Here is a 27,560-nt window from a genome sequence, read left to right as displayed (position 1 = left end):
CCTTCCTTCCTTTCTTTCTTTCTTTCTTTCTTTCTTTCTTTCTTTCTTTCTTTCTTTCTTTCAGAACCCTTACCTTCCCACTTGGAGTCAATACTGTGTATTGGCTGCAAGGCAGAAGAGTGGTAAGGGTAGGCAATGGGAGCCAAGTGACTTGCCCACGGTCACACAGCTGGGAAGTGTCTGAGGTCACATTTGAACCTAGGACCTCCCATCTCTAGGCCTGGCTTTCAATCCACTGAGCTACCCAGTTGCCCCCCAAGGTGTACTTTTCAACTGGAACCTCCAGGATAATTTTAAAAGTCACTTGTGTCATTTATCATTAGGTATAATTTTGGGAGATCTAGCCTACTGTCCACATCTATTACTAACCAGCCATTCTGCGTGTTCCCCCAATTGACTCTGGGAGTTTCCCCCTTTCTTTTCTTAGTTAGAGCATACTGGACATTGCAGCCTGTTTTCCTGCTTTGCTGGCTCTGCTTACTGCCTGGGGCATTAGGGGAGAAGATTCCCACAATAATATCAGCCAATTTGTATAGTTCTTTGATAGGGGAAATAAACATATTTCTCTCCAATCCCCATAGGCAATCAGTTTATGCCTGTAGCAGGACTGATTTGTCTGACAGTACTGTCTTAACTTGCATAAGTGTGGAGGTTATTAACACTCATTAAAATAGCCACTCTTCAAAAGCAAAATGAAAAAATAGTGACCCTGTATTTGCTGCCTTCAAGCTATCCAAGGAAGTTGCTTCCTCTTATTTCCTCTAAATTTACCACTTTTCGATTTCATTGAGTGCCTCCTTATGGAAAGAGATAAAAGGTCTGGCTATTTTCTGTTGACAACATTTTTTTACCACAGCCAAATGATCTCATAGTGGCTTTTCCAAGTCAAATAATGCCTCTTTCTGATCCACCTTGCTTTTTAAAGCCTCATATGACCATAACCAGTTTTTTCCATGGATCAACAAGGTTTTTCTTCAGTTGAAATTCCTAAAATTATGGGTACTTCTGCTTATAGCAGTCCTCACAGCAATCTGCTGGGGTGTACAGCAGGCAGAGGATGGCTGATGACACACTAGTCTCTCCAGTCCCACTGACATGCAAGAATAACAGCCCCATTAGTGAGCAGGAAGGACAGCCGCTGAGCCTCAGCTGTATTGTACATTCTATTCCTATTTCCAAGCAACTCACGAATCACAGTCCAGACTTTCCCAATGCAATCCTGTCGCCTCTCTCCGCCCCGTCCCCTTGAAATAACTAGAGGCACTTGGGTTAGAACCTGGGAAGGTGTTAGATAGTGGTGTAAAAGCTAAGTGGCCAATAGCAGGACTGTCATTCCTGCAGGAAACTCAGCTCTGGACTCACTATGATGTATATAAACCTTTGAGAAATTGTATGCAAACCTAAGCATTTTTCAAATGCGACTGGGGAGCATGTTACTGGAAAGAATCTTATATTAACAATAGGAATACTTTAGGGAAGGAAAATTTATCTTAATCTGAAGTCTAAAAACTTTGTTTTTCATTAAAATTTTTTTCCTGATTACGCGTTGACTCAATTTCCAATAATTGCTTTCTGCCATTTTGCAATCTATGTTCTCTCCCTCCCTCCCATTCCTCCCCACCCAGGGAGGCAGGTTGTACATGTATTTTCATACAATACATATTTCTATGTTCATCATGTTGTGAAACAAAATAAACTGAAAAAAATGTTGATAACTGTGTATCCTTTCTAATGCAATGTTTAAGTATTAAAAACATTATGAAAAAGGTCCATAGGTTTTGATAGACTACGAAAAGGGCTTTATTAAACGGTTAAGAACCCCTGCTTTAGGGTTACAATATCATTGGATAATCTACATACAGCTAAAAATGAACTCAAAGGCATCTAGTCCACAAGTCCCTGGTATTACAGATGAAGAATGTCAGACCCAAGAAAGTTATTTGTTAAAGGTCACAGGGAGAGGTTAGATAAGAGACAGGATTTGAACTCAAGTCCTCTTACTCTAGAGTCAGTAAAAATTCCAAGGTGCCACATTACAGCCCCTATAATGATTTTGTTTTTTTGCAAAAGGATTATCTGCCCACAGGTCTTTAGTTGATTTTTGTATTTGTTAATTTATATATATTAATATTTTTGCAAACCAAAACGTTATCTGTAATGCTCTCGTTCCTTCTTCTTGTTCTTATTTCTCTTCTCTTGGAAAGGAAGTGTAATGTACGTGGAAGACATCACGTGAGAAGAAAATCAAAGAAAATGATGGGGGATGGTTCATTGTACTGAAGGAAAAGGAGCTCAAGACATAAGCAGTGGAGGAGGCGTGAAGATGAGAGTGGGAGAAAGAGAGGAGATAGAGCATCTTTGGCATAGCAGGAAAAGAGAGTAGGAGGAAGTGAGAAGTGAATAGAGAAACTCTATTGAGTTTTAACTGTGAAGGCCAGAAGTTGAACCTGCAGGGACAGGCAAGAGGATTTTAATGAAGGATCATGGGATCAGATATGTCAAGTTGGAAGGCACCTTAGAGGCCATCTGGTTTTATTCCACTCTTTACCTCTTCCATTCCCCATTTGACTGATGAAAAAAAAAGAATGGTGGCAGCTGGTGACTGAGGTCTAGAGAGATGGTGTAATTTGCCCCAAGTCATCCAATTTGTTAATGACTGAGTCAGGGTGACAATACAAATATCCTGATCCAATGGGCCTTCCATTGTATCCTCCTGCTTTTCTATTTATAATTTACCTGTGATGAGTGAATTAGATGAGCTATAGCATTACACCAGTCAGGCCAAGGCCAAGGCCACATAGGTCAGTGAGTTTTCTTCTGTTTCAAGGCCAGAGACCACATTTCTAACCCAGGCCAATGAACCACATTGTTCACAAGAGAGAACTGGGAGACAAAGGAGCATTCACTCATTCCAACAACATTCAATGAGCATCTACTATGTGTTAAGGCCCAGTGAGAAATACCAAAGAGAATACAATTAAGATACTACTTGCCCTCATTCAATGTGCAACCTAGTAGTGGACCTAAGACATGGGCATACATTAATACATAACAACAATAAATGCTAAGTAATGTAGAAAGTCTTATGGAAGTTGAGTGGAGGGAAAAATGACTTCTGGATTGGGTTTGGGGGGGGAGGAGATCAAGATGTTTGAAATGAAGTAAGATTTGAGTCTGGTCTTGAAAGAGGGATAAAATTTCAATAGGAGGGTGTGGAGAGGTGGGCAGCATGGGGGTGGACTTTTAGACTTAAGAAATGTTTTTAAAAGAGACAAAGTCCTTGTAAAGCATAGGCTACATTAAGGGAATGATTAGGAGTCCATTTGGACAATAGTATGGAATACATGAAAAGGAATATGGGGAATAAGACTGGAAAAAATATTTTAGAGCCAGATTGTTAGTTGCTTCAAATGAGCCCTTTCAAAGAGTTTGGACTTTGTTCAAAAGCCAGTGGGGAATCATTGACAGTATTTGAGGGAAGTGACTTAGGAAGATTACTCTGAAAACATATGCAGAATAGATTGGAGGGAGGACAGACTGGAGGCAGAGACTATTATAATAGTCTAGGCAAGAGATAATGAGGGTTTGAACTAGGAGATCAGTATAAATTCTTTATATCTTTAGGAAAAATGAAAAAAGAATGGTTTCCACCTTTCAGTCAATCAGCAAGTATTTATCTAATGCTTACTATGTACCACTCATTGTGCTACGAAGAAAAAGAAAAAAAAAAACATTCTGTCTTCAAAGATATTATATTCTAAGTAGGGAGAGAAAAATACATACAGAGCAGAAGCAAGGTACATACTAAGAGTGGATCTAGAGGCAGTTAGGTGGATCATTGGATAGAGAACTTGGAGATAGGATGTCCTGGGTTCAAATCTGATCCCACATTTCCTAGCTGTGTGATCCTGGGCAAGTCACTTAACCTCAATTGCCTAGCCCTTTAGGTTCTTCTGGCTTTGGAACTGGTACTTCATAAGGATTCTAAAGACAGAAGGTAAGGGTTTAAGAAAAAGAAGTGGATTTAAGTCATTATGATAATTTATTAATTAACTTACATTCTAATTTTAATTTAGTTTTCATAGCATCATAGATTTATAGCTCAAGAGAAATTAGAGGCTGCTGAGTACAAGTTATTTCATTTTATAGATGATAGAATTAAAGTGCAGAGAGTTTAAGTGACTTGTCTAGGGTAACGGCCAGCAAGTATCTAAGGCAGGATTTAAACCTAGGTTGACTGAGATCAGCTCTGTCCTCTAAGATACATGCATTGCCTTCTGGCCTTCTAATGAGTTAGCAATTATATAGTGCAAAAAGATTTGCAAAGTGTTTTAAATGTTATCTTATTTAATCCTCACTGCAATCTATGAGGAAGGTGCTATTATATTCCCATTCTACAGATATGGAAACTATAGCTGCAAGAAATTAAGCAACTTGCCCAAGAATCACACTGCTAAATAAGTTTTTGAGGAAGGATTTGAAAATAGATCTTTCTTCCTTTAAGTCAAGCTTTACCCACTGAGTGACCTAAAAGTTTTTTTTATCTTTTCCTACTTTGCCTGCCTATCTTGATTATCAATTTTGCATTCTCTTGTAGTATCCATAGGCTGTAGTGTACAGTTGGTACTTAGTAAATGATTATTGAACCAATGAATGTTTGCTAAATGAATGGTAAATGAATGACAGGAAAGGGAATGAAGCAGTCTCAATAGAGACATCTCTGGTTTAGATCGCCTTAATTCATTTATGGCTTTTCATTGTGGAAAGGCTCTTTTATATATTTAATGATTTTAGCCCTTATCTTCTATCTTGCCCAGGGTCACATACAAAAAAACGAGGCAAGATTTAAGTCCAACTCCTCCAGACTCCAGGCCATGTGAAAAGGCTCTTACTGGAATCACAGAAACTTCTAGAACCCTTGAAGAGACTTAGTTCTATGGTCCATTAGTCTGTTTTAGTCCTTGCAAGTGATGCATGCAGAGCAGCCAGGACATGGCTGACAGGAAGGGTAGGTGCCATATAGTCTTGGACCTCCCTCAGTGGGCCAAACTTCCAATTTTGAAGAGTGGTTTAGTGTTCCACATTCTAAAAGACCCAAAGAGCTGCTACTAAGGTGACATGGCAGTAAAGTAGGAGAAGATGCTCCCACACATCTTATGAAAAAGCTCTCTGGAAGAAATGGCATTTTGGTAACAAACAGACACACAATAACTATTTAAACTATTTGTTCTAATGCCCTAGGTGTAACCATGAGGAGTCAAGATTGTTTATTATTAGATGGATATTCTCAGTCCTTGTCTTTTTTCCCTAAAGTCCCATGTATTGGTTCTGCTTCCCTAGATAACTGCTCCTACAACACATGAGTCTAGGAAAGCCTCAAAAAACTAGTGATTTAACTCTGCCAAAATCCATACAGCAATGGCATTTTGGGATATATATATATATATTACATATATATATATATAAAATACCTTTCAGACTATACTGTAACTGGCATCATTGTCATCATTGATATATAGTATAAATATTAATAATAGCTAACAATTATGTAATGTTTTAAATTTTAGAAACTGTTTTACATATTATTTCATTTGATCCTCATAATAACCTTGAAGTGCTATTATTCCCCCTTTTATAGATAAGGAAAGGGAGGAAGAAAGAAATGAAGTAATTTATCAAGGGTCCCATGACTGATTAATCCATCAGTAAGTTTTTTATTAAGTACCCACAATGTTCTAGACTCGCAAGATATGAAGACAAAAATGAAATAGTACTTACCTTTAATATTCAGTGCTCAACATAGTGCATGGTACTTAGTAGGTGCTTAATAAATGTTTGATTGATTAACTGATTGAGATGTATCACTATGAATTAATATAAGTTAATGTAAGATCATTAACCCAAGCATGGACTTCTCCCAGTGTCCATAACATAATAGTTCTTGGGCGATGGCAAAAGAGGTACACAAATCATTTGGCTATGAAAGAATGACACATTAGTGAGTGCCTAAGGTGCTTTTTTTTTTTTTTAACTTGCAATTTGTGACCTTGACTTTAAAACTATTTTGATAATTGTATTTTCATTGATTGGTTTCTTCTAAAATTCCTATGCATTTTATTTTATGCATTTAAAAACATAATTCTGTAAAGGAACCCATAGGCTGCACCAGACTCATATAGGAGGCCACAACACAAACAAAATTACGAACACCTGACTTAAGGTCTTACTCTAGCACCAGTTCTCTCTAACTCCCTCCATACTTCTTTTGGGAAATGAGAATGTGGAGATTACTCCAATTCTTTGGGGACCACCTATTCAGTGTTTTGCTTTCTTTTTCTTAGATGGATAAATGAATATGTAAGTATATAAAAGACCTGCCAGTTCATCTATAATAGAGCATTGTGACAAGGATCAATTAATGCCTCACTCACTCCCTCACTACCAATCAAATGAGGGAACTCTTGGTCCCGTAGTGCCGCCTTCCACCTATGCAGATAACAATCCATATCTGACTAAGAGATAAGATGCAGGGAGTTGCCTGGAATACACAATGGTTAAATGACTGCCCAGAGTGTTACAAGCTGGATTCTAACCAAGGTATTCTGGATTCCTAGCGGGGCACCCTATCCGCTACTCTAGTCTGCCCCTCTTTAGATGGAAAAATGACAAAATAAAGTTAAGCCCATTGTCCTATAAAGGACTTATAGAGATACCTGGATGGCAGGCCAATCTAACACTCAAATGTATTGCTACTATTCCAGTCCTGAAGCCTCCATCTCTCCTTGGAGGCCACCAATTACATTGAATTATGTGGCAGTTTGGGAATGTGGGCACGTACCCATTAAGTCATGAAACTGAAAGCTAGGGCTCTTGAGGCAGAGGGTTGGTTCACTCACACATTAAACTGTCTGACTATAACTTCAGGACCCCATATCCTTTAATTAACAGAGATTGCAACATGAATTACCCAAAATTACTGGGTTGTCCTCACTAGTGCCATAGAGGTCTGGGTATCTGTAGGAATGGAATTCAGGAATGCTTGGAGAGCAAATTCCCTCCTCTGTCACTCTTCCTTCTCTGAATTCTGAGTAGGCTAGATTTGGATTTTTAAATACTCTTCCTTAGATTAAGTCAAAATGCACACCTGGAAAACAACCGCTTTCCCTAGGAAGAGAGAAATAACAAAGAGAGAACACTAGACTCCTAGTCTGTGTTGTGCTCTGGAATACTGCTCAGCCAAGTTTATCTTTCATAAATGCTGACGTGAGCTATAAGACCTAATATTAGTTTCATAAACAACAGTTTCTTTTTCACAAACTATACCCCCAGGTCCCATTGACACTTTCAAGTGTTACAACAACCAGTCAGATGAGAACAGTGTGAGAAACTTTATCTTAAGTATTTACTGTTATGCTGGAATATTGCTCAGATTCCTCTGGGGCAATTCAGCACTCCGGTGGGAAATATGTGACCTCATTTGCATTTTCTAATTGAATTGCTATCAGGTTTCCTGCAAGACTGCACAAAAAAAGTTCCTCCAGAGCCCAGCACTGCTGGTATTACTGACAGAGAGACCTGCTTTAAATAGTTGCTAAAATGGGGGGGGAAAGGAGAAAAAGTTAGCAAATATTTATGGTTCATCAAATGGATTCTTACACTTAAGTCTGTCAGTTTTATATCTTACCCTCAGGCAAATCACTTTAAAGAAAATACAGGTAAGCCCTGCTTCCAGAAAACCCCATATTATGACAATTGAAATGTACAAAATCTAGATTAGATATCTGTGTGTGTGTGTGTGTGTGTGTGTGTGTGTTTGTGTGTGTGTGTGTAATTCCTTTGTTCACCTCAGTTTACAAAGGCAGCCAAACCTAATGGAAAACACCAGAAAAGCCAGGCTCTGATATTGGCTCCCCAACAAATTTTCCAAGCTTTATGAGCATCATTTTCTTCACCAGTAAAATAAGGATAATACCTACCCTATCTACCTCATAGAGTTGTGACTGAAGTGTTTTAAAATGCTACATAAAAGTGATCTATTATTGTCATTGTTATAGAAAGGATTCACTTCAGTGTTCCCTCAAGTAGAATTCACTCACTCAGTTTTGATGTTTTATTTACAGATTCTCCACTGAAGTCACCAGCTACAGACTGGCATATTAGTTAGAATTCTGGACTTGGAGTCAGGGGAACTTGGGCTCAAATTCTGCCTCAGGAATTTGCTAGTTGTGTTACTCTGGGGAAATCACTTAACAAGTCAATAAACAGAGGGCAGCTTGGCGGCTCAGTGCACTGAGAGCCAGACCTAAAGATTGGAGGTCTTGGGTTCACATTTAGCCTCAGACACTTCCTAACGGTGTGACCCTGGGCAAATCACTTAACCCTCATTGTGTCCCCCTTATCACTCTTCTGCCTTGGAACCAATAGGCAGTACTGATTCTAAGAAGAAAGAAAAGATTTTTTTTTTCTTTTTAAGTCAATAAGTATTGTATTATGCACTTATGATGTGCCAGAAACTATGCTAAGTGCTGGGAATACTAAGGCAGAAAGTCAATTCCCTCAAGGAGCTCATAAGCCAGTGGAGAGATGGCATCCAAACAGTTGTGTACAAACAAGCGATATGGAAGAAAAACTGGAAATAATCTCAGAGGGAAGGTGCTAGCATTGTGAAGTATTGGGAATGGCTTCTCGTACGAGGTGGGACTTTAGCTGAGGCTTGAAAGAAATCATGGAAACCAGAAGGTAGAAATGAGAAGAGAGAATTCTTGGCAGAGGGAACTTCAGTTTTTCATCTGTAAAATAGAAATAATGACAGTGTCTACCTTAGAAAGTTGTTGGGAGGATTGACTAAGAACATATATGTAATGTGCTTTAAAAATATTAGCAATCATCACTGATGAGGATTATAAAGCCTCCCCTTATTGCCTCCCGATGATATGTAGATAGTCAGAGATTCCCAAAATCTATGCCCCAGGATCCCAGTAACTGGCAGCTACTACCCAAGCTGGAAAGTGCTAAATTAGTCAAATATTGTCCTGACAGCGAATGTTTGACATCTAAGGACCAAACTAGCTAAGTGTAGAGGGGATAATGACCAGGAGGTTAGGCATCAGGTGATTATTTTTTTCCTTTTGGCTATAACAACTCATCAAACTGTCTTACTAAGGTGTGGGGGTGAGGCCATCTGCTTGGATTTCACCCGTTGAAATCATGTATCATTTGAAGTGCTGAAGAAAGCTTACAGATCATTAGTTACTAGATGGAGGGTGGGTGAGAGAAACTTAAAGCTACTATCTGAGGGGCCATGGCAAATTGGAGCTCTAATAGAAATGAGAATATAACTCAATATATCTCTAAATAGCTTCTCTTCTGTCAGGGGTATCATCGCTCTTCCAGACTTCTAGGTCAAAAAACTTGGAGTCATTGATATTCCTCTGCTTCTTTCAATGGCAACAATAACAATAATACAGTATAAACAGGTAAATGTGTGTATGTGCACATACATACATGTGTATATACATGCTTGTGTGTATCTAGGCATGCACAGGTGTATACATTTGTATATGCATATATATACTCCCATGTATGCATATGTATGTATAAGTATGTATGCCCATATGTTTGTGTCTGTGTGTGCACATGCAACTAGATGGTACAGTAGATAGAGATTCGAGGTTAGAATCAGGAAGACTTAAGTTTAAATCTGGATTTAGACCTTTACCAGCTGTATGACCCTGGGAAAGTCATCTCTGCTTGCCTTGTTTTTCTTATCTATAAAATGGGGATGATAGGCACCTACCTCCTAGTATTGTAGTGAGGGTTCAATGAGACATATTTATAAAGTGCTTAAGTGTAATGCCTGATATATAGAAGGTAAATGTTAGCTTTTATTATTATCACCTGTGTGTGCACATTTATATACACATATATTTATATGCATAAGTACATACTTTTAGAGTAAGAAATCATAATTTCATTGAATAATAATCATAATGATTCATAATGCCTTTGGATTTGTCAAATGTAAGCATAGGATGGAGTCTCTGAAATAGCTAAGATCCAAAGATTGAATCAAAAAGTCCCTCATAGGAAATATTCACATGAAACCAGTCAATAAAATGTTGACAAAGAAGCATCAAACAAATGGCTAAATTATATGGATTTCTTTATCAGAAAGGAGTGGCTTGTGATGACAATTCAGGACCAGGTCACTGCCATGGAAAAAGCAGAAGAGTCATCCTTTAGGAGCCTAGACTTAAAGATCAATGTAGATAACACAAGGAAATGGTAGAACTGAAATTCATCAATGCAGACTAAAAAAATAGAGTACCTATTGAATACCTAGCCAGACACAACCTATAATTACCAGAGGCTGCCTATCTTTCATGTATTAAAGGATGGCCAATTCCTTTATGGCAAATATGGACCTGGAATATCCTGGAGAACTCAATCCATTCAGAACACAAGAGCCATACCATTATTCCAGCCTGAACTGTTTCCCACAACTGCCAGGATAACCACAAAAGCTTAAGAGCACTGTTTTTAATTGATGTGACCAAGCTACATGGAACTCTCAGAATATAAAGATCAATAAGATGGGCTCAAAATAAAAAGTGAAGAGTACGAGAGAGTTATTATTTTTGTTGTGTACTCTGTTCCTGGAGTTGAGGAGAGTGATTTGAGTAAGGCCATACAACTTAAAAGTTTCAGAGCAAGACTCAAATTCAGTTCATTGATTTTTCTGGCACATTATAGTCTTGGTCTTCTCAATGAATATTTCAAGGCCATTGCTTTGTGACTGGAAAATTATAAGAATGATAAAAGCTGACAGTTACAAAGTGCTTTAAGATTTACAATATCATTTACATGCATTTTCTCATTTAATCCTTGTAGTATCTCTGTGAGGAGCATAGCACAGGTACTTTTGTCTTCATTTTACAGAAAAGGAAATAGGTTTGGTCATTTGCCCTTGAAGTTAGCATTAGACTGAAGTCTCTAGGGATTCCAAATGCACTCTTTCTACTACACCAGGTTGTATGCACTAGAGCTTGCTCAAAGAGGCTCAGTCAATTGTTAAGTTTTCCATATGGGAAAACACCTGGGCAAGCTACAAACACTGATTGGCTTGCTTTATTGTTCTTCTGATTGTCTAGACTTAAGAAAGTGACAGAGAATATTAATAATGTAGATCAAACTTAAATGTGTGTTATAGGTAGAATTTTTTTGAGGGGAGGTGGTGGCAGGGGTGGAGAAACATTTACCACCAACGCCACCTCGTTATATGATGGTGGCTTATTGGTTATGGTTTTCAGTTCCTCACAACTCCATATTACTCAGAACATCTCCCATTCTGTATGACCAGGGTTATAATTAGGATAAGAAGCTCATCACATAATATAAAAATCAAGGCCACTGAATTTTTAAGGCAGAATTAACATTTAAGTCTAGAAATAAATCATGTCGACTCATTCAGGCAGAACGAATTACAGTACTTCAGAGAAAAAAAAAACTTGCTTGTTGTTCATTAGGGACAAATTTAGAATGCATCTCTTCATGCATTATAAAAGAACAAAAATTCCCACCTAATGGGCATTGACCAGATACATTTTTGCCACAATCAAACTTGGAAAATGTTTCTCTGGCTTTTGGTTTAGGTCACCATGAGCTCTTATCCAAGGGAAGGAACCCAACATGGAACATAGTCTTGATCTCTCAAACTGCTGTGGTTTCCTTAATACAGAGGTTCTCAAAATGGGGAGACCCTGGGTCCCTTTCAGGCCTATAATGTCCAAACTACTAAGATGCCTTAATTCCTGATCTAATGAATATAGATAGATATAACCCACATAAATAAAAGTTCTTTGGGGAGAGAGGACCTCAACAGTTTTTAAAATTAATTAGTTTTATTTTACAATTAAGATCTTTCTTTCCCTTTCACCCTCCCTCTCTTCCATTAAGAAAGTAAGAAAAGAATATATATCCTATTGTAAAGATGTATAGTGTAAGGGTTAAAATAGGGGTCTTAGCAAAATAAGAGAGAAGCTTTTAATAATTTAAGTTTTAATGAAAATATAGTAGAGTTGTAAATTAATATTATCCCTTTAAGCCAGAGAAAAGAAAACTTCTAGCAGCTTTTAATGATTAACAATTTAGTTTAATTAAAATAGAGATAGTAAAAGGATATAGTAAAATGAATATAGTAAAGGAGAGAAATATAGGAAAGAGGTAGAGAAAGAAAATTTCCTAATGTCTATACTAGTTATCCTATAACTACTTATAACTACCTATAATTACTACCTAAAACTGCCTCTATCTACCTATAACTACTTATAATTATCACCAGTAACAACCACCCTATAGCTTTCCAACCCCATCCAGCCCAAACAAAGCCAACCCAATCAGTGTTTAATCCAACCCCAATTGGGTCTGTCAGTGAAGACCAGCTACCTCCCAACCCAGAAAAGGTCAAAAGCCCTTTAAAGGCTAAAGCTAAAAAGCCCTCTAAGTAAGCTCAAGCCCACCTTTATATTCTAGTAGCTAAAGGCCAACCACCAACTCAACACACCACCAGCAACCATCCTCCAATGACCAACTCACTTCCAGCAGCCAACTTCCTCCCAACTGTAAGCCCTAACTGTCAGCAACTGCCAGCCAGCAACTGCCAGCCCTAACTATCTGCAACTGACCCCCCTTTTTCTACCTCATTTCCTATCTCTATTGTTTCTACTTCCTGTCACTGTGGACTGGTTAATCCCTACACATCTCTATGGTAAGAGGACCTCCAGGTTGCCCGTTAAATTAAAAAAAAGGAATAAAGAATTCCTTTTTATAATAGTCAAAGCAAAACAAATCCCATACTAGCCACATCCAAAAAAATGTCTCAAACTGAAATATGAGTCTAAGTGAGCAACATATTTCATCATGTGCCTTTTGGAATCATGGCTGGTCATTCTGTTGATCAGAGTTTCCCAAACTTTGAAAGTAATTTATTTTTACAATATCATTGTCCTTACATGCATTTTTTCTCCTGATTCTGCTCACTACTCTTAATCAGTTTATATAAGTCTTCTTGGTTCTCTCTGAAGTTATTTTCTTCATAATTTCTTATAATACTGTAATATTATATCAAATACACACATCATAACTTGTTCATTACTTCTTCCCCAATTAATGGTGACCACCTTAGTTTTCAACATTTTGTTGTCGAGACCAGAACTGCTATAAATATTTTTGTATTTATGAGGTCTTTAAAAAAATCTCTTTGGGGGGTATAGTGCTGGTAGTGGTATTTCTATGTCAAAGGGTATACACAGGTTAATAGGTTTTTGGGCATAGTTCAAAATTGTTTTCCAGAATGGCTGGACCATTTCCCAGTTCCAGCTGGGCATTAATGTATCTGTTTTCCCATAGCCTCTCTAGCTCTTTTAAATTTTCCTTTTTACAACTTTTACAATCTGATGGGTTTGAAATGGAATCCCAAAGTTGTTTTAATTTGTATTACCTAGCTATCAATAGCTTGGATTTCTTCTAGAAACTGTTGCAAGCTTTTGGCCATTTATCAATTGGGGAATGGCTCTTATTCTTTTAAATTTGAACCAATTCCCCAAATATCTTAGAAATGAGGTCTTTATTAGAGAAACTTGCTAAAAAGATTTTTCCCAATTACTTGCTTCTCTTCAGCTATTAGCATCATTTGTTTTGGTCCTCAATAATTTTTAAGAGTATAAAGAGGTCCTGGGACCATAAAGTTTGAGAGCCATTGACTTAATAGATAAAAGAGAAAGTGGAGGTCTGGTCTGAATAAACCACAAGGCTGCTTTACTCTCCTCTTTGTTTATGGGTCTTGTTCATGGCATCTAACAAAAAACTTGACACTCAGGAAATATTTGTTGATTCTGAACAGTCATCTGAAGTACCTTAGTGGGACTTAACCATTTAATCCATAGCTACGAATTCTACCTGGGGTAGATTATTTTGGGGTAAAGTAAGGGTATGGAAGATAAGAGGTATAATCACTTCTATGCTAGCTTGATATAACCTAAAGAGTAATCATGGGAGGAGGCCATAGTGTTTGAAGGGGTAGAAAAGACTGAATCAGTCTTATTGGGAAGGAGAAAGAGTGACCTGGATATTCACAGATGATAGCAACAAGTCTAGGATAAGATGGTTTCAATGAGCAACAGAAGATTGAAAAAATATGAGTAAAAGATATAGGACAAAGGGGAGTTTGTTAATAAAAACAAGGATTCCTGATGACATAGTAGACCAGAAGGGCAAAGGAGAATAGGGATTGGGAATACTAGGGCTGAATAGAGTATGGGATGGGGTGAAAAGCCTTGAAGGCTACTTTGCTATTAAGCCCAGGCTGACCCCAGGAAGACCTATGAGCCCTCAAATCAGGTAATCATGAAAAAGAGTCTAACCATGAAAAATCATTTTCTTGGAGAGAAGCCTAAAGGTCATGGGATCCTGGGATGTACAAACTTGGACCAGGAAAGAGAGTAGGGTGGTAAAGGGAATCAGCCAGTTGAGCAGTCTAGCACATGCAGAGCAAGAATTGCCCCCTTCCAGATGTCAGCACCTGTATCAAAGCCTTAGCCATTTTGCACTAATTCTAGCTCTGCTGAATACTGGTCACTCTACAATGCTATTTTTTAATACCTATGTGTACTGTCTCAATGAATAAAACCAATAAGTATAAAAATATTGAGCTTCAAAACACCTACTAATTATAATATGATATAAGCATACCTCTTGCCATCCCCACCTTCGATCGAATAATCATTTACTAAGTACTCACTAGAACAATTATCAGGGATATTTAAAATTGATCTTTTAGGAAATAGTGAAACAAACTTTCAAATAAGCGCCACTTTTCAAAGAGATGCATCAATAAATTTAAAAAAATACTTATTGTAAGGTAATGAGATGTGGAAGAAAGTGCATGTGTGGGAACTAGAGTCAAAGATATGGGTTTGAGTCCCAAATCTCCCATTTATTAGTTCTGTGACTTTGTATAACTTATAACTTGAGTCTTTTTCCTCATCTATAAAATGGGATAACCCATGCAAGGATGAAATGGAATAATCCCCATAAAGCACTTTGTAATGATAAAATGGCATATGAAAATTATTATTATCATTACTGTGGCAGTAGTAGTAGTGGTAGTTGTTATTGTTCTCATCTAATCAATTGAAAATGGTCCTAGGAAAGTCACTTTTTTATTATCATTCTTTTATATTTATTGTCCCATGAAATAATGCATAGGTAAGTAAAACTGATTTTTGAAATGAAAGAAAAGTATGGGGTAGATGTTCCAGAATATCACTAAAGCATTAAAAGCATCTTTGAAATAGTTCCAGTAGCAGAAAAGATCTAAGAAAAGATCTATATCTCATCTTCTTCCCACATAAGTTTGATTTCTTCAGCCAAAGTCTCTATATTTTGAAAGTTTTTTGAGCTATGACACTTGGAAATTATGAGGTTTTGGTACAGTGACAGTTACTATAAACATTATTCTTAAATTTTTGTATATCTATATTATGTTCAAAGATTTGGGGGCAATAGCTCTACCTGAGATATTCCATTTCTCATTCAGTTTATTTGTAGTATTTTCAAGAACACTTGAAGTTCAGTATTTGTTGCATGAAGGTTTGCTGTTTATTAGTTTACAGAAGGTAGCAAATGTCTGATGTATAATGCTATCCACCATGTTATGTCTTGAAAGAGTTGATTGTCCTTAGGAGCTCTCTTTGATAATCCTCTAATAGTTCTGCAACATTTTCACACTTTTGGCTAAATATTATGGAAGAATCTATCTCAAAGAGTCTGGGTCTAAGTATGCAAAGTTTTTATTGCAAATCATTTAAGACATTGTTTCTTTAATCATCAATTTTATTATTGGGCAGAGTCTCTGGAGTTTGTGATTAAGTGATTTTCCATGACCTAAGGTCTTTTAGCTTTTCCCTCTCTAGAATTTGGAAGCTCCTGAATCTTAGTTCTTGTTAAAACTAATCTGCATGTTGGGATAAAATTAATTTCTTATGATTGCCCTGCATTGCCCTGCAATATGTTATTGTGTGACTTCAAGCTAAGTGTACCATTGACAAAAAGGAGTTTTCAAAAGCCCTTGTCTATATCTAGCAAGATATGTTTATAATTTTGTTATGATAGTATATGTGGTATACCATAATAATATATCGTATGACATATGGTGAAAGTAATAAGAATAGCAACACTCAAGGGGTTACAAAACATCTTCCATATATTAATTTATTTGACCTTCTCAATAATCCTGTAAGGCATGTACTGTTATTAGCCTCTGTTTTACAAATGGGAAAACTTAAAACAGAGAGCTTAAGTGACATAAGTGATGAGGTAGGATTTAAACTTACATCTTCATGATTCTAAATGCTGTTCTCTATTGACTGTGCCATCTAGCTGCCCCTAATTAAGAATTGTCATAACAATCTTTCTCATATTTTGATGGCATTCAAATAGAAAGAGTCCTGGTACTGTTACTATGGTCATTAAGAACCTACTACATTCTTAGTTCTTTGCTAGACACACTATATAGGGGAGGGGAAGGTCCAGAGGAAAAGAATCCCCTCCACACAGGAGTTCTCAACAAGATTTTTGGTAATACATATATAACACAAATGAAACAACAGATAATAATACAAGTTAAATATAATTAACCCCTACATGATATACTAAGAAGTCAGAGAAGGGTAAGGTCATTAACTGCTAGAGTGGTTAGGTCAGAACTTAGAAGCAGAGATCCTTGAAGGATGAACTAAAAGCTGGTTAAGCAGAGAGGAGAGGTGGACTAATCCATTTGGTACAAAGACAGGAAAGTAGACATGTATTAACATGGTATAGACAGTGAGAAGGCAACTGTGATTAAAGTAGAATGTACCTACTGGAGAGTAGTGGGGAAAAAGAGATTTTCTTTTGGATTGTGGAAGACCTTGAAAGTCCAACAGAGCACAGTTTTGAAAAATAGAACCATGGTGGCAAACCTATGGCATGTGTGCCAGAGGGTACACCCAGATCCCTCACTATGGGCACTCCTGCTGTCACCCCAGCACAGAGTTTGTTACTAGAAAGCTAGAGGGGTGTGTGGCTGAGCTGTTCCCCTTCCCTCCTTCTATACACATCAGAGGACATTTCGCATATCACTGCCCCTCTAAAAGTCTCGCCATCACTGCAAAAGAACATGGGGTGTCATTAAAATATTTTTGAGAGAAGAAAGTTGCAATGAATTTAAGGAGTAGTTATGGAAAGACCCGCATAAAATAAAATGTTGGTGGAGCTATCAATTAGTACAATCATTGTATAATAAATTGGGAATTATGCTGGTTACATTTTCTTTTTCATTCAGAGATCTCACTGGGTCATATGCCCCAAGGAGGTCAAAGGCAAAGAGATCGCACATAAATCAAAATATTTATAGCAATTTTTTAGTAGCAAAAAACTGGAAACAATGGAGATATCCATTGATTTTAGTATATGAATGTATAGCATAATGTACACAGTAAAAATGATGACTAAAGAATTCAGAGAAACATGGGAAGGTTAAAATGAACTGATAAAAAGTGAAGTTAGCATAGGCAGGAAAACAAATTAAATAATAATAAAAATGGCTTTGCAAAGAACAACAACATCAAAGTGATATAATTATAAAGACTAAATTGCTTAGAAGGAGATGAAAGATACATCTCTCCCTTTTTTGCAGAGATGGGAGATTATGGGAATGGAATATAACTTCTATTATTAGACTTGGTTGATGTATTGCTTAATTTTGCTAAACTGTTTTTTCATTTGTGGACTGCTTGTATGTGTTGTATACCCCAGACATGCACCTACATATACATGTATGTGTATGTATATAACATTGTTATAGTTATTATGTATGCTGTTTTCCTATCTCTGTTTACTTCATTCTGTATCAGATCATGTCTTTCTATGTTTCTTTAAATCTAATACTCTAAATAAATTCCTCATTTCTACAGTGTATATTATGCTGTATATTCATATGCCAGAATCACTGGGCATCTTTATTGTTTCCAGTTTTTTGCTACTAAATAAAAGCTGTTGTGAATATTTTTGTCTATGTATGTCTATATGTGTATACACATGCGTATGTATATATGTACGTGTATGCATATGTGTATACACATAAGGAAGCAACTACATTTTTTGATTCAAGATCCTACTGCTGGGCATATGCTCCAAGGAGAACAAAGATAGAAAGATCCCACATAAATTAAATTATTTCCAGCAATATTTGTTAGTAGAAAAGAATTGGAATCTATGAAGATGCTCACTGATTTGGTATATGAATGTGCGGTGTGTGCATACATACATGTATGTTTTCATGCATGCATGTATGCATATGTATCTGCCTCTCTCTCTCTCTACACACACACACACACACACACACACACACACACACACACACAGAATGATCACCTGAAGTACAATGAAAAGCTGAGACCTATGCCAGTGGAAGCAGCTGCCACCTTAATGAAACCACAGGTTTTTCTGAGAAATGAAGTAATCTTTTCAGGAACAAGTAGAATAGATTTTGCCTATTGTCCCCTTGCCTCTCTCCCATTTTGTTCAATCACTCCATGCTACTAACTAAAATTATGACTCCAGTCTTTCTCTTCTGGGTCTAGGGCTAACAAGTCTTTCATGAATCTACATTTTGTAGTTATCTTCTGTCCTTTTTGGTTGGGGAAAATGTCGGTGCTGGTGCTATTGTAAGATTGAAGGTGCAAGCAGTTGTACTCAGGAAGGATAATTGCAATCATAATCAGTCATTTGCACCTTCCAGCAGAGGAGCAAGTGATTAATTGCATCAGAAATCATTTCATTAACACAACTAATAAAAGGTGTCATTATGTTTTCAATTAATGCCTTTTATCTGAGGACTTCAACAGAGTTTCAAGTATATCAGGAGTTTATATATGAAGTCCACATTTTCACCCAGGCATCTGGTGCTCAAAGAGATTTTAGGTTTATAAATTGTAGGCATATACTTTCCCATTTCATGCATGCACATTTTCTCCTCCTATCCCACTGCATTCTCCTCCCCTAAACAGTAGAAAGTGTTAGAAGAGATTTCAATGAGAAAACCCATCCAATCCTATTTGTGCAGATAGAACTTTTCTCTCAAATAATTGTAGGAGAGTAGTCTGCCCTCTTCCTTTAGAGAAGACAGTTTCAAGAAGAGGTGAAAAATAGAAGGCAGGAAAAATCAGTAAACTTAGTCCCAGATCTGATGTGCACTAGCCATAGAAACATTTTCTCTATTTTTTTTTGTTTTTCTTTTTGCAGTGAAATGTAACACAATATCCTGCTGTCCATGACAATAGGAAGAAAAAAGTTATAGAGAATATTCTTCTGTATGGTTTCTTGAACAAGTTTTTCTCTTCTGAACATAATTTTTCTCCTAACCAGTCAGTATGTACTTTACTTATATGCACATCTATGTGTATGTTTGAATACTGTAAGCACAAGGCTCTTTGACCCTTAGTTTCCTCATCCATAAAATGGGAATTATGTTACTGGTCCTTCCTACCTCATAGATTTTTTGCGAGGAAAGTATTTTATAACTCTCAAAATGTTATAGATATATGAGTTATCATCATCCTTATAATTATTGAGGTTCTAAATGTGGAGACTGAACTTATTTATTTTTCAGTTTCTTTATAATCCTATTTTTTATTCTATGCATTAAAGCATTATTTTCTGAAGAGATGAATAGACTTCAACGGACCAGAAAATGGGTCCATGACTCCTAAAAGCTTATGAATACCTTGTTATAAATAAATATGGAATCCAAGGAATGGCTCTTAGCTAAGAATTTTTGGACAAGTCCCCTATTCTCCCTAAGCTTCCAAACCTTTATCTGCCAAATAAGGATGATTCTAGAACCACAGAGCTAGAAGAATGAGATCATAATTCCTGGTATACATAAGTCAGTGTGTTATTTTAGGGACTCGATAGAATAATGTTCATGAAAACATTATATACTGTTACATATTATGCAAATATCAGTTTGTTGTTATTTCAAGCACCACATAAGGGGTTCTCCCAGTCTTTTAAGGTGCTACATTGCTACATCAGGTAGCCATAATATCTAGAAAATTTCTTTTCAAATATTAAACTCCTAGTTCCTATAATTTCCCTCTTCTGTTATTCTTTCTGGAAAATCAGAATTTATACTCATCAAAAAAGCCAAGAAAATAGGCCTTCATTTAAATGAAGATAATTGATAATTCTCTGATGAGTCTTTCCCTCTTCAGCCTCAACTACTCCAGTCCTTTATTAATATTGACCTATTATTGAAAATTACAGGTTATTCCAATTAATATGTTATCCATCATTAATAAACTGGATACTCATGATGATGGAACAGAAGCAGGGTGACTTGTGAAATGGCTATTCTTCCAAATGACATTGTCTCATTTGTAGTATTTTCATTCCCTAGCCTTTTGGGAAATATTTGCAAAATATTTCATTTTTTCCAATTCCATGTAAAAACAATTTTTAACATTTGTTTTTTTTTTAAACTGGAGTTCAGATTTCTTTCCTCTCATGCCTTTCCCTAAGACGGCAAGTAATTTGATTTAGATTAAACATGCAGTCATGTAAAACATATTTCCATATTAGTCATGTGAAATAAAACATAGACAAAAAATACCTCTGGGAAACTTTTAAAGAGGTTTTGCCTCTATTCTATGAAAGAGATCATAGCAATATTTCACCTACCCAGCTCTTTCTTTAGGAAACAAAAACCATGCCAGACATGTCCATAAATCTATTCTACCACATGATGTAATTGCTGTCCTTACCTTATGAACAGAGTGGGGAAAGATCTTTTCCCCTACCAATAGGCGGACTATTGCATCCCATCTCTCCATGGCCTGGTAGTCCCATGCAGTCACCATGAAGGCAATCTGTCTAGCGGGGAGTTGCATCTCCCGGGCAGCAAAGACTGTCCCATCAGGTCCCACTTTGAAGTCCAAGTTGTTGGTCTCATACTGCACTCCCTTAGTACTGCTGCAGCTGATGAATTTTACTAGAAGAGAGGACAAAGAAAGGGGGAGATAAATCATGAAAAATACCCAAGAAAAACTGCACCCACAAATCAAACATGAATCTTCACAGGTTTCGTTTTTCTATGGCATGTTTAATATCTCAAAGAAACCTGGAGGGGGGAGAAAATGATTTAATTGTTATTTTGACCTTTATGAAGATATTGTCTTTTATCTTCATATGCAGGAGAATTTGCTGCTAGCCTTAAAAAAGCAGAGGGGAGGGGGCTACCTGATACATTTTCATTATATCTAAAGGATGGCTGTTTTTTTTTTTCTACAAATGGATTTCTCTCTTGTCACTATGATCTCAGAATTCAACTGGAGGCTATTAACTGCAGGGTGGGTATTTTCTACCTGAAATAAGTTCCTTGCTTCAGTTGCCTGACTACCATATGCAAAACCCTTTTCATGATAAATGGATGCTTAAAAACCCTTAATTATTTTAGCTTTTTCCATGAGAAGGCAAAGTGCTGGAAAAGTTTTAAAAATGGTGGGGAGATGCAATCTAAGAAATATTATATGATATCAGGCAGACCACCAAAGGAGAACTGTAATCCTATGCTCAGTGACTATTCTACTTACTACGCTAATGAGAGCCATCATACAACTCTGAGGCCTGCTGCAAAATACCATGCAGAAGACTTGCAAACAGAGCCGGATCAGAGTACAGACAATATCGAAAGGTTGGAGAGAGAGTGTGGGAAAGCACTTCATTGGTTAATTGAAAATAGAGAATTAAAACGGATATTCCAATGACACTGCTGGGAGCAGCACACACAACTTTGCTTCCAAAACATTAATTAGCCAGCAGAATTGATAGCACACCTCTTAATGATTTCAGGATCGAGCCCATTTTTAACTCTGTTGTAGAAAAAGAGGTTTATTTTTTTTTCCTAGCTCAACATTCATTTAAATCACATTAGTACATTTTTTATATGTATATGCTTTTGAAGTTGCCACAGAATGCGGCAGTAAATTATGAGGCACCCACAGCAAGTGTCACATTCTGTTGATAAAAAAAAAAAAAACACCGAAAAAACCCAAAAAGCCATGATGGATAAAGTTACCTAGTATTTATAAAAATGTGAGGATGTAAGTAATTAGGGTGGGAGGATTAGTTTTTAAGCAATTTCTCTGTCACTGCATACATGATTTAATTACTATTTATTCTAAAACCTCAAGAAAAAACTACTTGCTATTGCATTGGAGAAAGGTTCTTCCCTCCTACCTTTCACCTTTTATAGCTCATTTCCTTGAAATAATCAATCACTGATAGGCTGCCTCATCACTTGGACATTTCCCCAGGTACGCCTGCCTTCCACCTCTAGGATTAAAAAATCAAATGTTTCTAAATATGCAGAAAATGGCCCTTATTGTTTTTCTTGGGCATGAAGACAAAGTACGTCTATGCTCACAGTTCCACAAAAAGCTCCTTTAAGAGAATAGGTTGGAAATGGTGGCTCCAGTGAGAGGTAGTAAGAGGGATGGATTTTTCACTACTTAATGAGGAAATAATTACATTTTTTCAAGTGAGAGTAGAATTCTGAAATGCTCTGATAGTTCCCTTTCCCAACAGTAAACAAATTAAAATCAGCTACAAACTGACTGGATCAATCACTTCTGACACCATACTGTCACTGACAGGAACATGACAGTTACATGATTGCTGTGAAATCCGTGCAAAATACATTAATAAAATCTTTTGTTCTGGAAAAGCAAATCTCAAACAAAACAAAGTGTTTCTAACCAGCACAGGCAAGTCAGCAGTGGAGACTGAATCTGGCATCAGAGGATTTAGGTTCCTACCCTTGCTGTGCTACTTACTAGTTGTGTGACACTGAGTCTGCCATTCGCCCCTGTCTGGACCTCAGTTTCCAAATCTGGAAAATGAGGGGTGAGGCTAGATGATCTCACAGGTTCATTCTGACTATAAATTCTATGATCCTGTGATAAAATGATATGCTTCACTTTTAAGGAAATCCATTTTGCAGAAATAAATGTATGTGAAGTAAAAAAAAAAAAGAAGTTATTCACCTGAAAGGAAAATTTTTTTACCTCATGAAAGATATTTTTAAAAGGCAAACAATAATTTACCTAACAGGGCTCCCCTGGTAAACTTGAATATAACCTGATTTTAAAAAACAATTGATATCTATATTTATTTTGGGAGGAGCGTGCTAATGGGAAAAATCAAAATCTATCTATACCCTTACATGGAAATGGGAAATGAGGAAGGATGAGTGTTGTGACAGGTTTATATGTGCATCTGCCTGTACATGTGTACACACAGGATACTGTGTTCGTCTGCAGATGCTCTTCTGAGAGTCAATGACACGTAGCCCATCATGGGGCTGAACAAACTAATCTTGGTCCTGTTACCTTGGCCACTCTGCTCACAGACATTGTCCTGCAGTAAGCAGTCGAGCCTTCTAGCCACAAGGTCTAAAGCAGCTTATGGAATTATCTTTCATCCTCTTTGAGCCGTAGATCACCTGCACTCAAAAACCCCTGCCCCCCTCCCAACAGCATGCCAATCTGTCAGTGCTGTCCGCTGCAGCTGGTCTCTCAGTTGTGCAGGGGGGTCTGAGGCCCGGATTCAGTGTCCCCCCCAGAGCTCTCTGAGCCTGCCACCTGCTATGTGTCTGCCCTCCTTTAGTCCACCAGGGTCCTCTGCTTTTCCCCATTCTTCTCACAGCAGGACTGCTGGATTGACTTTCTGTGGTCCCTGCTCCAGTGCCTGAGGAGTGGCTGAGTTCCAAGAATGTGCCACGGGAGCCTTTGTCCTCCTCTTTGATGGGGTGTGTGACACTGGTTGATTCAGTCCAGTGGCAAAGCTCAGAGATGGCAACAGGCCCGTGTCTTTCACAGAGGCACAGTGATGAGGTGACTTCCCTGCAGACCCAGCTTTTCTCTAGACCCACATCTACTGCCTGCCTGTCAGAGGAGAGCCTGGTTCCCTGAGCTTCCCTGGTCATCCCCTTGTCATGGGACCACATGGGCTGATCTGCCCAGCCTTGCACTGTGGAAGCCTTAAAGAACTATACCGTGACACTGATTCCAGGTTGTGGCAGGGATGGGTTTTGTAACCTTGGTAAATGCCATCATTATCAATTCTCATAATACCTTATACAAAGGCATCAAAAATGGATTGTTGAATGAATGAATGAATCAAACATATAGGATATACGGACATATATAAAAATGTCTATATATGTGTTCATATATATATGTTATATATACATACATGTTTGCACACATACAGATTCACATGCATACATGTTGTCTTTTCTCCTGCTAGAATATAACTTCTTTGAGGGTCAAGATGATTACTTTTTTATTTTTGCATCCCCAGAGCCTTGCATAATGTTTGGTATGTAGTAATTCCTTATTATGGTCCCTTGGTCTTTATTGCATGAACTACTTTCCTGGTCATGTTGTCTCCTATATCCTACTTGTGAAATTGGAAGGATTTTGGACCTCCCTCCATGATTATAAATATCTTCTCTATTCAATTTCATTTTTAATAAGAGAAGAACAAATTGAGACTGAGGTTTTACCAAAGACCTAGCAAACTGGCAAAGATGACAAAAAGATAGAAAAAGTTAATGTCGGAAGGATTGTAGATAGATAGGCATAATAATAATGTTTTCATGGAGCTGTGAGCTGGTCTAGCCATTTTGGAAAGTGATTTGGAATTATGTGAAGAAAACAACCTAAGTGCCCATTCCCTTTGGTCTAAAGATCCCATTGTAAGATATAAACCTCAAAGGTGTGCAAAACAAAAAGAACGGCCTCATTTATGCCAAAATACTCCTAGCAGCATTTTTTTAGGAGCAAAGAAAGGGGAACAAAATAGATACTCATTGAACAGTTAAGTAAATTATAAAAGAAATACTGACTGATGAATAAGAGAATCAGAGTAAGATTTAACTGGTGCAAAGTGAATATATAATGACTATAATAATGTAAATTGTGAAATTGTGTGTAAAAAGTGGAAACCAAAAAAAATCCGAATTGAATGCTACAGAATTATCAAGTTGACCTCAAAGAAGAGATATTAGAAGGCACATCCCTCTGCTTCTTTGCAGAGTTGAGGAGGGGTGGTATGAACATGGAACTCTGTGCAAAATACCAGCCTTAAAGAAAAATATTGATTAGTTTTTACTGAATTGTTTTCCCTCCCCACTTTTTAAAAGTTTGTTATAAGGGCTGGTTTTCTGGGATGGGGTAAGGGATGCACTGGGAAATGTAGATCATATAAATACAAAAGATATCAATAAAAATAAAAATTTAAAAATCATCTGGTTAGCTTCAATGTAGTTCCAACCTATTGAGAGATTCCCTCTCCTTCCCAGCTTTGGGTCATCCACAAATTTCATATACAGATCACCTGTGCCTTCATCCAATATTCTGGTCTCAGGTCTCACTTGTTTCACACTTCCTCTATTGGAGCAGATTGTATCCCATCCTCTGTGATTCTTGCCTGTGTAGTTCCATAAATCCTCCATAGATAATACATTGGAAGTTTTCCTCTGGGTCTCTTAATATTTTGTGAACAGCAATACAATACCCAGGCTATCTGATTTCCTCTCTTCTTGCCACATGAGGAGCCCGCCTCTGTTTCTGATAATACATTGCCTTCATTTAAATCATCGATTAAACATTGGCTAGAACAGGTTCAATGACAGAACCCTGGGGCATTGCACTAGAGAGAGGATCCTAGGTTGACAGTGATATATTAGGCATTTCTGAATCTATCTAATCTGTGCCATCATCTTGTCTATATATCTCCATCTTATTCAAGAGGATATTATGAGTCAAATGTCTTGCTGAAATGTCTTGGGTACATGGCATTTCCCTGGCCTATGTCTAGTAATTACATCAAAAAAGGAAATAATGTTAGCCTAAACAGAGTATCAATCAGACTTAGAGTCAGATAGACTTGAGTTCAATTTCTGTTTGAGACATTTATTCACTGTGTAACCATGGGAAAGTCACGAGGCTTCAATGTATTTATTTCCTAATCTTTAAAATGGGGATAACAATAGCAACTACTTCACAATGTTGCTGTGGGAACCCAGTGAGATAATGTTTACAAAGTACTTTCCAAAATAATAGTAGTAATGATAATTATAGCTAGTATTCAGAAAGTACTTGAAGTGTGCAAAGTACTTTCTATGTTATCTCATTGGATCCTCACACAAACTCCTCAAGTTCTGTACTATTATGATCTTCATTATACAAAGATGAGAAAACTGATGATGAAAGACATTAACTAACTTGTCCAGTACACATAGCAAAATGTTTTTCGAGTCGGGATTTGAACTTACATCTTTCTGATTCCATATCTAGGTTTCTATCCACTGTGTCACTTGGCTGCCAAAAACCTAGATGGCTACACATGTATCAGTAGTTGCTATAGTCATGTCCTCACAAGTCATACCTTTTAAGAATCCGTTCTATAATTGGTTGTGAATGATAATACATTTGGAATTGCTTGTCAGCTCCAGGAGAAGGGGGGGAAGAGGGGAGAGAGAGAACGTGAATCGTGTAACCATGAAAAAATATTTTTTAAAATAAATAAAATTATTTAAACAAATTTTTTTAAAAAAAGAATCCATTCTATAATTTTATCAGGAATCAGCAGACTTTAAATTATAGGATGATGTTCTTAATGTATTCACTTTTTGCCTTTTTCAAAATTCAGGATGTTTGTGTTCAATGCTACTGCAATGGTTCTTTACTATTAAGTTAAATATGTAAAGCATTTTTAACATCCACTACCTCTTTTATTCCTCAAAACCATAAATAAGATGGGCATTATTATCCCCATTTTAAAGATCAGGAAATTGAAATTCAGAAAAAAATGAGGTTCATTCATCTAAGGTCACGCAACTTGCAAGTAGGTGGTCGAACTTGGACTTGAACTCACATCTTTTTTGCTCCTAGGTCTATATTCTTTTCATTGCACTATGTCCCCTCCTAGAATTACCATCATTTGCACCCTCTGTGAACAGAAAAGTTTATTTTACATTAGTACTTTTCCCAACATCTTTGCAGCTGAGTGCCTAATATGTGTTTGGGACATACAAGAGCCCTTCAGGTGAAAACTAATTTTATGATAATACCAAGATGTTATCATTTCTAATGTAGTAAATACCGATAGATTAATTGTCACAAACAGATACTCTTTGGGAGTTCCTTAATCATTTTTAAGAGTATAAAGTGGTCTTGAGAACCTGAGTCTGGATTCGATCCCCAATCTCCTTATTCCATGTCTACCATTTAGTAACATTTTGACTATTCAGAATTTATTAAAGTTTTCATATATTCTTCTATAATGTTTTCTATTCTTCTGAACTCAACATTTAGGACAATGTTGTAAATCTCAACAAAAATAGCTTATGTTAGGGATTTTTAAAAAGAAAAATATATAATTATAATATATAGCCC

At 37.0% G+C, this 27,560-nt stretch overlaps 1 protein-coding gene across 1 annotated transcript in view; it reads right to left on the bottom strand.

Annotated features, from left to right (window-relative positions):
- The window catches only part of CDH4 (cadherin 4), a 464,726-nt gene extending 440,623 nt beyond the window's left edge, over window positions 1-24,103 (bottom strand). The window contains exons 1-4 of the mRNA XM_044659642.1: window positions 23,801-24,103; window positions 23,403-23,514; window positions 21,539-21,577; window positions 20,862-21,088 (exon numbers count right to left, since the gene is read on the bottom strand). Coding sequence (XP_044515577.1) covers window positions 20,862-21,088; window positions 21,539-21,577; window positions 23,403-23,514; window positions 23,801-24,103 — 681 coding nt within the window. The remainder of the gene's footprint in view (window positions 1-20,861; window positions 21,089-21,538; window positions 21,578-23,402; window positions 23,515-23,800) is intronic.
- Window positions 24,104-27,560: the final 3,457 nt, after the last annotated feature.

This window comes from Gracilinanus agilis, chromosome 2, assembly GCF_016433145.1.
Source record: "Gracilinanus agilis isolate LMUSP501 chromosome 2, AgileGrace, whole genome shotgun sequence".
Taxonomy (NCBI): domain Eukaryota; kingdom Metazoa; phylum Chordata; class Mammalia; order Didelphimorphia; family Didelphidae; genus Gracilinanus; species Gracilinanus agilis.
This window is presented reverse-complemented; position numbering and strand designations above follow the sequence as displayed.